The sequence below is a fragment of the Prionailurus viverrinus genome, chromosome F2 (genome assembly GCF_022837055.1).
Source record: "Prionailurus viverrinus isolate Anna chromosome F2, UM_Priviv_1.0, whole genome shotgun sequence".
Taxonomy (NCBI): domain Eukaryota; kingdom Metazoa; phylum Chordata; class Mammalia; order Carnivora; family Felidae; genus Prionailurus; species Prionailurus viverrinus.
Window position 1 is genome coordinate 4,753,452 of NC_062578.1, and position 16,996 is coordinate 4,770,447.

Here is a 16,996-nt window from a genome sequence, read left to right on the forward strand (position 1 = left end):
AAATTTTTTTTTAAAAGAAAGAAAATTCATATGCCAAACACATTACCAAAAAACTGTAACACTACCAGTTTAGTGGTCATTAAGAAAAATATCTGCCAGAGATAGTGTCTCATCTGGAGACTCTTGATTATAACTATGGCTTAACCTTTTCTACCAGTAATACATGAATCCTTCACATTATTAAAGAACACAAAACAATTCTCAAAATGATTATTTTATACATTGTATCTAAAAAAAAAAAGTAGGTAATGGACTATCTTTCCTAATAAAGGACTTAGAGATGAGCTTTAGTCCTTCTAACTAGGTACATATTTGAGGATCTTAGACATTCTGTATTCTAACAGTAAAACTGTGGCTTATTTTTATAACAGCATTTCACATAAATAAACTCACACCAATTCCATGGCTAATGACGTGTGTAGGCCAATGTTTATGGATGTGCCCCCACCCGTGTCAGATGATGCCCAGGCAATATTTACAGAGAGCTGGACGACTGACTGGAGACGTGCATAATAGCTACCGTGTCATCAGAGTAAATTACAACTCCTATTCATTCTTCCAGTGTTGACAGGAAAATAAAGAAAACATGTTCTCCCGCAGGCTTTCACTATCTTCTGAAAGCTGCATCTCACCTAAGTTTCCACAAACCTCTATAGAGGCAAAGGACATATTTTAAACCACAAATACAATCTGTGTATAATCTGGAAGACTTCAGCAATAAATTAACCAGAGCTTTTCAGTTTACTACAAAACAGTACTACACTATTTATAGATCTATACAGGAAATCTAGGTTAAAATTAGTGAAAAGGAAAACCCAAATTCCATTTTTTCACATCAATCAAAAACTACACGAAACCTAGGGGTAGGAGCAGGGAGGCAAACCAAAATGGCATTTCCTTTGTGGTTATTATTATTCATAAATTATGGCTCACGTGTGCTTGCTCTAATTTTTATTCTTAATTTAGGAAAGTTCATTAAAATTTTATGTCTGTTAGTAAAGTGAAAAGTAGCAATCATTTTTATTCTTTGAAGAAAATTTCCAAAACAAAATTTCCCAGATGGAGATGACTCACGCTCCTAAATTACACTGAATTATACCTAACGATAGAAGTTATCCGTACACAAAATAAACAGCTCTGAAATGCGTGTAATAACTACAAATTTATTCACTTTAGACTTTAATCATTTGTTGATTTAAATCTGCAAAGCCAGGAACTGTTTTCAGACTCTCTTATGCGGAGAGGGAAAACTATCTGGCACGCTCTTACTAATAACGTACACTGGAAATCATTTGCGGGAAAACAGAGAGCACGTTATCTTGGCTTACACACGAACACCGGCCCGAAATAACACTGGGATTCTCATCACTTACCTTAGCAGTGGTTTTCTTTATAGGTGCGTGTTGAAATATCTTCATCTGGAGTCGGACAGGTGATTTCCTTCACAGCAGGGACCTTGCCAACTTGCCCATATAATTCTTTTGATAAGCTGCTAGGAGATCAGGGTGACCTAGCCTTGCCCTGCAGCTTCCCTCTTAGACGGATAGTCTAGGTCTAGGAGCTGACTGAGAGTAGAAAAAACAACATTCCCCTTCAATACACTGTTGAAGTGGGGGGCTGACAATTTGCACACCTAGTTTATCATGTGCCACAGGATGCTGTCATTGAAAGTTTAGACAATTATTCCAATGGAATAAAGGATTTCAAGGTCACAGGAAAGAATCCTACCTTGTTCTCAGACCTCATCCAAAACCACCTGCCAAATGAATCACAGAAACCTCTTTTTCTTAAAACACTTAGTCAAAATATACATTTTGGGTCTTGAGAGCTATGACTATTTAGTTAAAACAAGGCAAAACTTCAGAATTTTCCACTGGGAAGAAACATCCAGGGAAATATTATTATCTCTTGCTCTCCAAATGCAGTTATACCATTCAAAAACTCTTACAATCAATAATTAAGCTACGGAATAGTGTAAAATTTAAAAAGCAAAGACTTTACCTTTTCAAGTGTTTTCCCTTCCAACTGCATCAATCTCATCTCAGAATAATTTCAAGCATTATTTAAAGCAAAGTGTGAAGAGTAAGTAAATACAGTGTTTTTTTCATTGAAAGAAGCTTTAGGAAAATCCATAGGATCAAAACCAGTCTCTAAATACTTTATAGGAAACAGGACAGTACATCACATAAAAGCGAGCGTCCAAGTATTTCAACGGTAATTTCTTCTCCTAAATCCAACTTTTCCCCGTGCCATTTCTCACGGATGTTAAAAATACAGAACTGATGAATAGCCCTGATGACTATTTTCAAGCACTTCTGTTACCACCATTTGAATGTATGTCATGATTGAAAACAGTTCACAACCTGTAGTAATTGCTATAAAACTACCATCTGAGCATTATTAGTGTATCGAAAATATTCAAATATCTGAGAAATATTTTGAAGTAATGTTGACTATACATTTATAGATCGCAAAACTACTTCAAGTGTGCCATAATTCTCTTAAAGAGGAAGCAGGACTATTCTAGTGGTAAAGTCGACAGGACATAGAAGCATTTTTCCAAGGCAAATCAAAGCACAAGCAACACAAACCTATACTTAAAAATCAAATTAGGCCACTAGACATTGCCATAAGCCAATTACATCTTTGAAACATAAAAGAGTATACTATCTGCACTTAACTAAAACTCATACCTCAACTGCATTGCCTCGCTCACTCATCTCTGCCCCCAAAAGTAACTCACACCATAGGTGAGTTTCACCAGTGAACAGGGTAAGTATGCTTTGTAATAAAAATGCTACCGTGCATTTAACCATGTTAACAGCCCTCCTTAATCCTAATCAAAGGGAAATAAATGATAAAAATATAAGCGCTGCTTCAACTTTTGTATCTGGGGCTAAACTGCTCGACTGTCATTCATGGGTAGCTTCCTGCTGGAACAAATATTGGGATAAATCACTGTTTACATCATCATAGTTAATTCAGAAGTAAATAAAAAGATGGACATAGGCGAGGTCACAGCCTGTCCAGTCTTCAGTTTTCCCACTTGGGCAACGTGGACACCAAAATGGCCTCTAGGACTGTGGATTAAGCACATGGAATGTACGTGGTACTTAATGAACAGACAATACATATTAGGTGCTATTGTTTTTCATTATCTCATTACTGTTTTCAGTACTCATATCATGACTCATGTATATAACTATATAGAAACTATAGTCTTCTGTTCAAACGGAATGAAAATCTTCAAATAAATCAAACAATGCTGCCCTCATTTGACTACTGATGTTAGACTATTCCCAGAATTGGCTAAAGTATCCTTGAAAGGGAGGGGAGCCAGACAGGATCGAGTGATGTATTCCTAGGAAATGGCACACTCCAAAGCATGCATTCTAGGGAGCTGAGTCAACTACATGCGCATGTATATATTACATAAATACATAATATTGCTATAAAAAAGTGTATACCAATTACCAACTCATTTGCAAAGCATTTACAGCATAAAGGTTTACAATTCAGGCTACTTTAACTGAATTATTCTTCCAAGCAACTACCACCGGAGAGATTATTTTGCTTACTGCTCAAGCACAAATACTGATTATAAGTTGACCTTCTCCAAACTTCTTCCCTCATGAAAGCCAGACACCTAACGGCCTTTAAGACCTAGGCCCAAAGACTTGTCTAGATCAGAGTGGGCTAAAATAAAGGTGTTCTCAAGAGTGTGAAGATACAAGGGTCAGCAAACAGGCCAAATTCACCCTGCTGCTTGCTTTTGTAAAGCAAGTGTCCCTACAACACCTCATGCCCACTCCCTTTCAAAGTGTCTAAGACTGCTTCTGCATTATGGCGGGGTTTAGCAGTTGCTAAAGGGACCATTTAGCCCAGGAAGCCCAAAGTAGTTACTACTTGGTCCTTGACTAGAGAAGTTTGCCAATGTTTTAGAGGACCCTAGGAATCAAATGTCATGTTTATAAGGGAATTTCAACGAATCTGGAAATACCAACGTAGAGCAAGGATAAACCATACAAGAGAGCTCCCCCTCCTGCCCGTCTCCAAATACAGTCAATTCAGAGTAGCCTCTCCAAATTATTTTGTTTGCTGATATAGGAGTAAGGCATGGAAAGAAAATTTTAAAATGCATACATTACAATAAAGACACTTTCTTCTAAAAGAAGAAATACTACTTTCAAGACTCAGGAACCTAGCTTGCTTTATAAAATAAACACAAAAACACACACTTACATTTCTTAAAAGGTCACCTTACATTATTTATTTTAAGGTTGAGTAGTTTATGGATTTTTTTCCCTACCTACTGTATTTGGAGTTATGATCTCCAATTGATACACGTAAGAAAATTTAAAAATGCAGTTTAAATCGTGACATAATAGTTTTGAAAAAGCAACTGATTAAAAAAAGATCCAACCCTCCCCACCCCCCCAAAAAAGATCCAAACCAATAGGATAAGTAAGGAAGAGTATTACGTTTCAGCTACCTATTCTGTGTTACACATAATCAAAAATAATCTGGTACTAAGGAATACCTAAAGAGCAATTAATTTTCCAGAGTTACTTTCTATTTTATTAATTAAAATATGTATCTTGACGACCTGTTTACAATATAATGTGACTGCTTAGAAATGGGATTTTTAAAATCACTTTGCACAGCAACTTTTTCAAATTCCAAAAGTTAATATAAATAGAAGTATCATCCACAAACACCAAAAAAATTGCAAAGAAATCATCAAAACACAAGACAGAAAGAACACTATTATATCTTTATAGTTTGTCACCAAAACCAAATAATATAAAAGGACCAAAACAGGAGGCCAATAAGAACTCATCGACTTTGAAATCTCAGCTTCCAACCACTCACCACGTTACGCAAATGGAAACGTTTTCCCAGTACCTAGTGCTCTTTGGGTGTAAGATACTTCTATATAGAGATCTGAAATATTTAAATAATACTTCAGAACACTACCTGAAAACCAAAATAGATAATATTTCCATAACTAATTTTTTAGACTAGTTTATTAATGTACGAATCTGCTTTAAAAAGTTGCAATGCTTCAAAAACAACTGTTATAAAGCCTGACTATTTTAACTAAAATAGCAAGACCATTAAAAATTATAAACATTTAGAGAAATCGTATCACCATATTTTCTAATTCATCATTTTATGAATAACAAATCTATATCACAGAGTAACAACAAATTCAAGAAACACAAGGAAATTTTAATTGTTTTATAATTATATGAAAACAATTTTAGAAAAAAAAGTTTTAATTGAGACAAATATATAGTGTTCAAGCTTCTCTGTTACGGATTATTTGATATTTAAATTACATCAACATAGGGCGCCTGGGTGGCGCAGTCGGTTAAGCGTCCGACTTCAGCCAGGTCACGATCTCGCGGTCCGGGAGTTCGAGCCCCGCGTCAGGCTCTGGGCTGATGGCACAGAGCCTGGAGCCTGTTTCCGTTTCTGTGTCTCCCTCTCTCTCTGCCCCTCCCCCGTTCATGCTCTGTCTCTCTCTGTCCCAAAAATAAATAAACGTTGAAAAAAAAAATTTATAAATTACATCAACATAGAAATGCTTTAAATAATAACATATTCTATTGTTTCCCAGGCCTAGTTGTCAGCACTAAACTTGAGCTCCATAGATACCTGTATAGAGATGCTTCAGGGATTCAAGGTTCATCCTTGAGTGCATTCCGTTGGAAATGGATTACTATCTAGTAACACCAGACTTCATGGTAGAACTTAAACACTGGCTTTTACTAATAGTGCCTCTGTATTTTCTAAGTTCAAATGTATTCAAAAGGCCCTTTTGTGTATACTGTTTCAACAACAAAACACATAAAATAGGAATCCAATAAATTCAACAAAATTCTATAGTTTTGATCAACAATATAAAAAATATTCCTGTCCACATCTTAAGCATTTAACATGTTACAAATAAGCAGACAGAAATGATAAGACACAAAAGGATGATAAAACTGAATCCCAATTTCCTATAAAATAACTTCGGCTAAAAACTTTTTTTTTTCTGTCAAACAATATGTTATTCTTGGAAACAGAATATGAACCAACATGGTAAGCACTTGAAAAATGATTCCAATGTGATTTAAATTTTAACTACTTATAAAGACAAGCATAAATAAGACAAAGGATGGTGTTCCCCAAATTGACGCAGAAAATTCAAATGGCTTGCTCAAATACATGGAATTAACTATAGGACAAAATAAACCTGAACACGTTCCAGTTCACTCCAGCCTGCCCGCCTGAGGTCTCTCGTAACCCGATTACAACCACAGCCAGACAGAAGACTCCCCTTCACTGAGGATTTGCAGCAGCGTATCCGTTTTCTATTCGTCAACCAATCGAGTGCCACTTGCCAGAGGACAGATACACACTGGCAAAGGCAAGGGGAGAAAAAGCGAAGAGCAGGGGGACGGAGAGGAGGGGCAGAGAAGGGGAGGAAAGAGGAAAAAACACTCCGGCAGACGTTCGCAGGGCCTTCTCCGCTTCCTTCATGCACTGTCCCGAGGCTGAAACTCTTAGAAAAAAGCCCTCAGCCCTGACTCAGACTCCCAAGTTTCTCACCTCCGTGGTCATGGCCAGGGCCTAGAGATGAGTGGGGAAGGCCCACTCCCAACAAGCAGAGTTAGAACTCTGGCTTTGTACTAAAACTTTGCAAGAGAAGGTGACCTTGTTCTAAGCTAGTGTTCTAAGCTCTTTAAGGCTTTCTTGGAAAATACGACTAGTTGGAAGATATGCCATCACGTTTTACACAACTTCGCAGAGCTCGTGTACTTCAGCATAAGACACCCTTGCCCCGTAGCGCTATCATTGCTGAATTTTAGGAACACTGCACACTGAGAAGACTCCCCTGCCAGGCGAAGGACCAAAGTCTGCACTCTCTAAGGGAAAGTCCGAGTTCAAAACAATGTTTTACAAAGCAATGGCTTCAACACAACCTTATCACAGAATAGATCAATATATTTCTATGATAATTAACTCTAGTTATATTACAAGGTAATTGAGTGTTTTTAAGATAGTCCTTCGGGGGCACCTGGGTGGCTCAGTCGGCTAAGTGTCCGACTTCGGCTCAGGTCATGATCTCGTGGTTCGTGATTTCGAGCCTTGCATGGGGCTGTGTGCTGACAGCTCGGAGCCTGGAGCCCGCTTCGGATTCTGTGTCTCCCTCTCTCTCTCTGCCCCTCCCCTGTTTGTGCTCTGTCTCTCTCTGTCTCTCAAAAATCAATAAATGTAAAAAAAAAAAAAAAAAGTAAACATGCTAACAGGTATCATCCTATGTTAAAGAGGGAAGAACTGTTAAATTACCGCTCCAAAGGTATAAAACCAGTTTCAGAACAGTATTTTCTAACGCCAGAAAAGGTGCTTGTATGATTTTTAATGAATGGAACGTAACCCTACCGCCATTACTATCACTGTATCCGCCAGTGACGGATGCAGTGATACTAATGATTACAAAAGTTACTTTGCGTTTATTTATAATTTACAGTTACACAGAACAAAAATGATAGCATGATCCCTCTAACTTAATTTTTTCAGTCATTTTATACCACACTGATTTCTGCTGCATTCAGCAGAGCAATTCAGGATTGATGAACAGCACTGAGGAACAGACATGTCATATTTAGCTGCTTATCAACTGCTTTCAAATCAAAACTATAGATGTGAATACTTACTTGTCAAAGCTGTCACTATTTTTGATGAAGCTCTCCAGTTTTTCCTTGGCATATTCCACCACATCTGAATGAAGCTCAATCCCGTGATTTATTCCAAAAGGACCTGCAATTGTAGCAGCAGCAGCATTTTTATAAAATATATATATATTTATAAATACACACACATATACGTATCGTAATATGTCTTTACAGAGTTCTTTTAACTTCTGCTCACTTTCCTACCACAGGGGCATTTAAAAGGCTTGAATATGTGAATGTCTGCTAGCCAGATTTAAAAAGCTGAATCGAAAATCTCACTGTTTCCATGGCTTTGAAAGAAAGAAAAGAAAAAAGAAAAAGGAAGAAAGGAAAAAGAAAGAAAAAGGAAGGAAGGAAGGAAGGAAGGAAGGAAGGAAGGAAGGGAGGAAAGAAAAACAAAGACTAAGTTATAGAGAGTTCTCTCGAGAGCAGCCCATCTGTCAGGACAATATTGACTAAGAAATAATCATATTCTTATCTAAAGTTTTGAGTTCTTCACCATTACATTTTCATTTATCACTTGTTAAAAACTGGGTAATTCTAAAGTGCCTGACACCATGGGCTAACATGGCTATTCTATAAATGTCTCACACATCCCACTATATGCTAAGTTCCTACACCCTATGCCTTCCGGAGCTCCCCACGTCTAGCAGAATGTGGCCACCAGATGGCAGGACTGCACAGCCGAGTTTACTCTTCTGTTCCGGTGTCTCACACTTCACTTAGCATTTCTTTCTACCCACAGCCAAGGAGGAGTGACATTCTAGGAATGAAGAAAAGGAGAGCTTTCTGAGCCCCAGGAGACGGTACTGGGAGGGAGACCTGCGACAGTCACAAAATACCAGCAACCGAATTCACATCTCCCAAAGCTACTGGGCGCATTACCGCCTGCCCCGTGACACACAGGACAGTAACACACAATCTCATCTGGGTAGGCTACGTGCTTTTGAACTTCCAAAACTGAGCCAGAGTTTTCTACTCTATAGTTATATTTTTATTTTGAAATTGGTCTTCTAGGAAAAAAATACGTGTATGTATCTTCCCTATCTTATACGTACTTCTTTTTTGTATCTTGTATCTTAGGAACTAATTAACTGGATATACCCCCTACTGAATGTCATTAAAATACAATACATAGTAGAGTTCTACTGACCTCTAAGATGTTTTAAACAACAACAAAAAAATCAGTCATCAATTATCATGTTTGAATGTTCAGAGGGCACCTGAAAAAAAATGATGTATGATCTACAAACTACCTAAACTAGAAAAATTAAACCAAAATGTTTGGATACTATCTTCAAGCCAAAATCAGATAATGCTTTAACCTACTGTATTTCTATCATATTCCATTTAATATGATTAAAAATCATATTAACTACCTTTGCAGTGTTTTCATACTTTTAAAGTAAGTTATGCTGATTGATGCAATCTTAAATGTTCTGTTTTGGTCTCCTTACAGTCAAACAGTTGGGTCGTCTGAAAACTGGAACATCCTATCTGGTATCATTTTAGACCTCTTGTAATTCCTGATTATTACCATAAACAAAAATAACCTGTCTTCAAAAATAAAAGTGGCAAAAAATAAAAAATAAATAAACTCAGAGAACACATGGGGACATCTCTTTTTTATATTGAATCTGAATACTTTAATAACTTGAATTTCCATAAGGAAACAAAGAATGCTAGGAAACACTGAACAAAGTTTTCCTCACTAAAAAAACTCAACTCATAATTACTTAACATTATGCACATATTGAGGAAAATACTGTTCTAGGAGATAAATTCCTAGGTGATCCATTTAATGTAAAACAAAGACTTCCATATTTTCATTCTTCATTAAGAATCTAGCTATAGTAATCAACTATTCTTATGAGACCAGACCAAACCCGGGCTACATGGATAAGAAATCAATGAAAACCATCCATATTGCTAGAATCTGAAGTTTCCTTTAAGACCAAATGCATAAGCTACATAATAAAGGTGTCATGTAAAGAATCTGGAAATCAAGGCTTCTATTCAGTATTTCACACTGCTTTCTTAAGAGAGGGAGTCTGACCTTGAGTTCTATTTCAAAGGGACTACACAGGTGGTTCATCACTTAAAAGTCTCTTTTTTCTTTCCTTGCTTTCTGCTTATTGTCTAAAACCAAAGTGGCAACTTTTGGAAATAAGGTTAAAGTTCATTTAGAAAATTTCTTAAGGATGTTTTTCACATAACTTGTTTTTCACATTACCTGGGTATAAAAACAATTTCATTAATATATAAAGGGTTTGACCATACCGTAAACAGACGTGCAGAATATATTATGTATTAACTTCTAGTGCAAATACACCATTTATGATTTTTTAATGAACAAAATGTAAGTAACATGGAAACATATCCTTATCACTATTAAGCTGTATAATTAACATATTAAAAATAATAAATTTAAGAGAATTCATTAATAAAAGACAGAACTTAAATAGCAATGTTGCCAATATCTCATTTATTCAGAATGTAAAATACAACTGGAACATTTTAAATATATGATAAAAATGTAGTGTGATGCTGTTTATTACAACTCATATTTGACACAGGCATTAAATAGAGCAGAAAATAAAACCTAGAAAACTAAGAACACAAACACAGCTACTTCCAAGGAAAGGGCCTCAGAGACCTAGGGTGGGAAGGAGACATTTCTGTCATTACACCCTTTTGTCTAAAGTGTCCAGACTATACCCATACATAAAACTTTTTATCAGAAAATAATGGGCTAGTCAAAGAGACCACCAAAAAATGGTCTTCAGATTTTCACATTAATAAAAGAATTCTAACAGAAAGGTACAATGGAAAAAATGAAACAGTATCCAAAAGAAGTGTCAACACTTTCTAGCACCATCTAAGAGATAAAGTATAAATGTAACTTTGTATTCAGTAGTTACCAATTCTATTCTGTATTTGCCAATGTGAAGAGGTTTTTCTGTAAATGCTAACAGTTTCATTTTTTTGTATTACATATTAAAAAAATAAAAGTACTAACAGTTGACCATTATCTCTAATAGCTAAACATTGAAGAAAAAATAGAAATATACACAGAAATCAAAGTTTAATTAAGACAAATAGCGATTAGGAAAACCTAGGGGCTCCTGGGTGGCTCAGTCGGTTGAGTGTCCGACTTGGGCTCAGGTCATGATCTCATGGTTTGTGAGTTCGAGCCCTGCATCGGGCTCTGTGCTGATAGCTCTGAGCCTGGAGCCCGCTTCGGAGTCTGTATCTCTGCTCCTCCCCCGTTCACACTCTTTCTCTCCCTCAAAAATAAGTGAACATTTTTAAAAAATTAAAAAAAAAAAAAAATTAAACTGTAAATGCTTGGTTCCCACCCCAGACAGACCAAGGGAATCTCTCAGGGTGTGGCCTAGGCCCTACAGATAACCTTAAACACAGTCCAGGCTGAGCACACTAGCCACATCCTCCTGATTTTTAAAATCTCTTTGGACTATCCAAATCTCTATTCTCATTGGTAAAGTGTTACCAGTAAAAGCATGTTGGATAAAACTAAGTATTTACCACAAGAGGGAGCAGGTGAATCAGTTATTTGAGTTCTATGAAACTAGTATAAAGTTTCTCAATAACAACTAAAACATATAATGTAAAAACATTTTTTAGTAAGTTCCAATGATATTTTATCACTAATTTTAGTTGTATAAAATAAAGCATTGGGGGAAGAATTACAAGCAACTTTGTAAGAATTCAGAGACAGTAACAGGTAAGAGAATAGGTTTCATTCTCTCTGTAAACATCTTGGGGTATAACAAAGAGGCATAAATGGTGCAAAGGCACATAAAGGACAGGGAAGTAAAAGCAATCCGCAAAAGATTAAGTAATTAACTAGATACAAAGAAACTGATCTCATATATTGCCACTTAAGGTAACAATTTCTTATGCTTTTCCGTACATTTTTGTACAAAAAGAGCACGTTAAAGAAAAACAGGGTCAAATGTTTACGGAGTCCTGCCACATTCACATAACCATTCTGAAGCTAGCTGGATCTACCTAAGACTAGACTAGACTTGGTTCTCTGCTCTGTAGGTTTAGGAAAGGCTTCATGAAGCAAATCTTGAAAATTTTCCAGAAAGTTCCAGCTCCAGTCCCTCGAGCTCCTCTCAGCTGACGGCGGATTTCTAAGTGCTATTTTTCTTTATTACGCTTGAATTTTAGATGTACGTTTACACAAAATCTGAACATGTTGGCTTAAACAGTTACAGAAAATAGATCCGAGCCCTTAAGTAAACTACATGTCCAAAACCAGACGTCACAATCAGATCATTTACATGTTTCCACCCAGCAGGCTAAGAATACACTCAAGTCTAGTATGTTCACAGCAACTTATGACTATCTCACACATCTACGGTGGAACATTAAAATAGAGATTAGGTTTCTACCAGAGTAAATTCAATCAACTGAGAATAAAACGTGCTCACCTACAAAAAACAGTTTTCAAAGTTAATTTAAACAGCTTTACACTTGATCCAAATTCTTTTCAATGCAACCATTTCCCCTGGAAGCGATTTTCAGCAGCTCTTTCACTGCACTGCATATTTGTGAAATACCTGAAGATACACTGGGGCCAGCATGGTGACCACTTCACACAACAAACAGTGAACTAAATGAAGAATGGGCCGGTGAAACTGACAGCAATGCTTCTATTGCTAGTTCAGAAATGAGAAGCACAACTTCAAGTGTACAGGATGGGTCTCGTTTTCTGCTGGATCCTCAGCAGCCACCACAGTGTTGAATATAACAAACACCTTTGAAGGAATAAAAAAGTACAAAAATGTACCTACGCTCCCAAACTTAAAAGGTTCACAACTCGGACCGAAGCAAATGATGTACACAAAACCTAAAATGTGTATTTTTCATGTCTAAATTTAAATATCAAGTATACTGGCAAAAGTCACTAAGTATACGGCAAATCTATTTTATCTGTTACCACCACAGAATGAGGCACTCCAAGGAAGACTGAGGGAAGTACGTTCCATTCAAAAGAAGTCTGTTAACGTTAGCTATGATGGGAATCTTCTAAAATGCAATACATACTTTCCTTCATGTACCGAAGGAGATTATGACTTCAAGTCAGCTATTATCCGTATAATCATGTGAGTATCATGCAAAAGTAGAGGTGTCCCCAACTCTATGAAGTTATTCTTGAAGTGGGGACCCGCCAACTAGCCAAAATGGAGAGAAATGGAAAACCTTTTCGAGTATACCTTTCGATTCGTTGGGAATTTTTTAACCCTACCAGTATGTTACCCATTCCACAAAAACTGATGAAAGAGTGAAGAGAGTCTGATGTCCAGGTTTCCACCTGGAAGAATTTGGGGTAGAAAATAAAAAGCTACCTCTCAGCAGAATGAGCAACAACAGGAAGAAGAAAACGTGAACTGTTTGCCTCGTGTGGAACAGACTAAGAGACGGTGACCCGAGCCGGAAACAGGCTACACTTCCAGAATCTTGTGCACACTGAAGAGACGGGGGGTAAGCACCACATATTCAGCATCCAGTGTGTTGGCCCAGCCCGGAAGATCAAGAGCGTCCCCGGTTCAGGAGACAGGCCAGGCCTTGGTGCTAGAAACTGGTGAATCCTCTGTACATAGATGTTACCTGAAGACAGAAGAAAAGATCCACCCTTCACCCTTCGCTAGCCAAAGCCAAATCAGCCTCCCTAACAGGACGAAAAGTGTTCACAAAGGCAGTGGAAAGAGACTTGAAATCCAGGGAAAGAATCTTTGAATGCCAAAGGTGTGGGAGGGTAGCTGAGCCGACCCCTGCAGAAGCCACACTCCAAGAGACTGTTAAGACAGGTTCTAGAAGGGATCAGGAACTCCAGCAGGCCAAGTAGCCCTGCTGACTCAAGCCAGTCTCTGGCTCTCATCTACGTGCTCAGTCCAACCGACCAAGTCCGCTCAGGGAGAACTGTTATGAGGAGAGGAAGGGAATAGGCACCAGCTCCTACACTGTGAGATCTTCACAAGTTACTTTACACATAAAGAGACAAACTCGGAAAGCTTAAGTAATCTTCCGAAACACAGGGTCGACACTCCTAACTTACGGTAGTTTATGTTCTATAAAGTTCAGCAAACACCGAATTACCAAGTGCCGAACCACTCTAGTAGGGGAGACACGTACACACACACACACACGTACCTCAAACACATAATAATCTTAAAACCTAAAAACTCAATCTGCTTGTTCGCTTTATTTTACAAAAGAGAAAACGAGCTTCCAAACTATTAAGAGATGTTTGCCCGAGAGCATCCCAGGAGGGGCCAAACACGGGCTCCAGAACCAGAGGAGCTGCTTGTGCTGCACTGTCCCCTTCTGTCTTCATCTGCTAGGCTCCTCTAAAAGCCAGCTGTGACAAGAAGGCACAGCTGTCCCCGTCCACCCCAGCGAGGAACATGCAGAGTGACCCAAAGTGTTCACGCCTCTGCTCTCGTGCACAAATGACCTCAAAAGCCACCAAGTACTGATCTGAGAGTTACAAATAAATTTTAAGTAGCAAATTCACAAACAATAGGGAGCAACTAACTGTACAACAAAGACAATCTGAGTTGGGGAGAGTTCATCCTGAAGATAAATACAAACTCAAGATGTGCAACAACAACCTAAGATTTTTCACACCAAGGGGACTGCCTTGGAACTCTGAAGAACAGTATGAGGAAATATAACCAGAAATTACTGTGAAAACTTTGTAAAATTTCTAAAACCTGTAGTTTCCTAATATTTGATGTTTGTATTACTATTTGTTGCCCTATAATAATTAGCAGTAATAGTCCATAAACACAAAATCACGTGGGTATTGATTTTTAGAGGGAGTAAAAATGAAAGATGGTTGAGATTAGTAATGACTTCCACTCCACAACCATAAGTGAAAACGGGGAAGAGCCCTGAAGTATAGACTAGTGATGGCAACTCAAGACGGGGTATGTGGGCAGAGGATGCACAGAAGCCTAACTGGGACAAAGAAGGAACAGTTCAAACAGCGATGAGTTTTACTGAATTCAGAAAATATGAGTAGCCTAAATGAAATAACTGGTTCTTTTCAAAACAGATCTGCTCGGAGCCCAAAATAAGGCACATACCAAGAGCCTTTGTAACTCCTAAAAAGAAAAAAAAAAAAGAAAAAGAAAAAGAAAAAAAACCAATCCTCACACAAAAAGGGGTGGGGGGATGGGGTGGATAGAGGAATAACTGAGGTTTGGTTTCGTACAAAATATATTCTAAAGCAAACACTAAGAACCTGCAGAATGTGTTTTGTCTTATCAAAAAGAATGGGGGGTGGGGGCTGAAGACCACTCTGGATTTCCCTGATTCATCTCTGGCTTAAAGTGAGCCAAAATAGATTCCTAAAAGAGGTACTTAAAAGAGCATGAAAAAATATTTGAAGACCGTATTTCTGATAAGGCGTTTGTATGCAAAATGTATAAAGAACACTTAGACATCAATAAGAACACCCAACAGCTTAATTAAAAAATGGGGAAAAGATTTGAAGACATTTAACTAAAAACATGGGTATGACTAAAAAAACACAGGAGTAGATTCTCCTCCACATCATTTGTCACTACAGAAGTACAAGTTAAAACCACAGTGAGATACCAGTTTATACCTACTATGATACTATTACAAAAAGAAAACAAAACACCACACAAGCATCAGTAAGGAAGGAAGTGAAGAAACCAGAGCCTCGTACATTGTGGGAATAGAAAATGGTGCAGCCACTTTTCTAGAAAACACTTTGACAATTTCCTTAGATGTTAAACAAATTTACCATAGAGCCCAGCAATTCCACTTCTAGGAATCCACTCAAGAGAAATGAAAACAGATGCCCAAAGATCTGCACCATGTGAATGTTCATGACAGTATCGATCCTAATAGCTAAAAAATGGTAACCCAAATGTCCATTAAGTGGTGAATGGACAAATGTGGTATGCCCATGTAATAACGTATTATTCAACCATAAAAGAGGAATGAGGTACTAATACATGCTACAGCCTTGAAAACATAAGGACAAGTGAAAAAAACATACACAAAAGACCATATGTTGTATAATTCTACCTATGTGAAATGTACAGAAAAGACAATCTATAGAAACAATGTAGACGAATGGTTGCCAGGGGCTGGGGTGGGGACAGGAAGTGGATTCAACTGGGAATGGGGGATGTTTGGGGGTGACAGAAGTATTCTCAAATTGGACTATGATAATGTTTGCATAACTGCAAATTTACTAAAACTCACTGCACGCTTAAAATGGGGTAATGTAAATCATACCTCATTAAAGAGGGAAGGGGGCTAAAATGAAAGCTAATACTGGAGCATCTCAAGTCAAAGCAATCTCCCGGCAGTTGAAGGAGGACCATTCAGTGTCCTCCGGTAAACAGAAAAAGAGTACAGAGACGTGACAGCAACACGGAGCCTAACTCATCAGCAACTGGGCGATACAGTGTGGGCAGGAAGTTGCCTGTTCAGCACATAAGCTTGCCAACTGTTTTACCTTTAAGAAGTAGTACTGTAAGCTGAGGTAGTGGCAAACATAGTATTGGAATGATTCTGGCAGTTTCTGCAGTCATTTCTATTAACTCAGGAACTAGGCAAGGAAACCATTAAGTTGGATGAACCCCGATACTTTAAGTTTCATAAGAAAGCTATAACTTTTACATCGTGGGTTATGTAAGAAAATTGGAGGGAATACCTAAGCAAAAAGGATCGCAATGGAGAACCACCCCCACCTGAATTAGAAAGATGGTAAGATCGATTTGCCTTCATAGATCTGATAGTTATAACTCAACTCTGGGAAACTGAGGACTTGGGAGCCCTTTTCTTGCACCCTGCTTTTCAATGGGATTCCACAGGTATGAAAAAGACAGCACTGAGAGGAGGAATCAGTACTTGATTCTTTGTGTCAGTCTTTAGTTCTCAGAAGACTTAAGGAAAAGCCAGGGGAATAAGAATTCATCTTTAATGTGAAATAAGTTGTCTAAATGAGGCACATTAGGAGTCGGAGTGATCCGTTCTCCAGGTCTGGAGCAAAAACACATTCCACTTACGAACAACGGCTTCAGCCACGAGAAATTTCCCGATATTAAGTAAACCTAACTTCCTCTCACCGAACAAAAGCTCTCGCAAGATTGTAGCCTACGTGCTACAGGTGTGCTTCTGGAGTGGCGGTGGACATTCCTCAATGAGCATTTTTCTCATCTGTATTTACCAAACCACAGGCACCGCACTCTCCG

The 16,996-nt window shown here is 37.9% G+C and overlaps 1 protein-coding gene across 5 annotated transcripts in view; it reads right to left on the reverse strand.

The window, feature by feature from the left end:
- Nucleotides 1-16,996, reverse strand: part of PCMTD1 (protein-L-isoaspartate (D-aspartate) O-methyltransferase domain containing 1) — a 67,814-nt gene that overhangs the window by 16,534 nt on the left and 34,284 nt on the right. For 4 of the 5 annotated variants that reach the window (XM_047842977.1, XM_047842979.1, XM_047842978.1 and 1 more), the window contains one exon: nucleotides 7,710-7,812. In XM_047842977.1, coding sequence (XP_047698933.1) covers nucleotides 7,710-7,812 — 103 coding nt within the window. Of the gene's footprint in view, nucleotides 1-1,373; nucleotides 1,566-7,709; nucleotides 7,813-16,996 lie in introns of all 5 variants that reach the window. The other variant, XM_047842981.1, reaches the window with a different exon arrangement.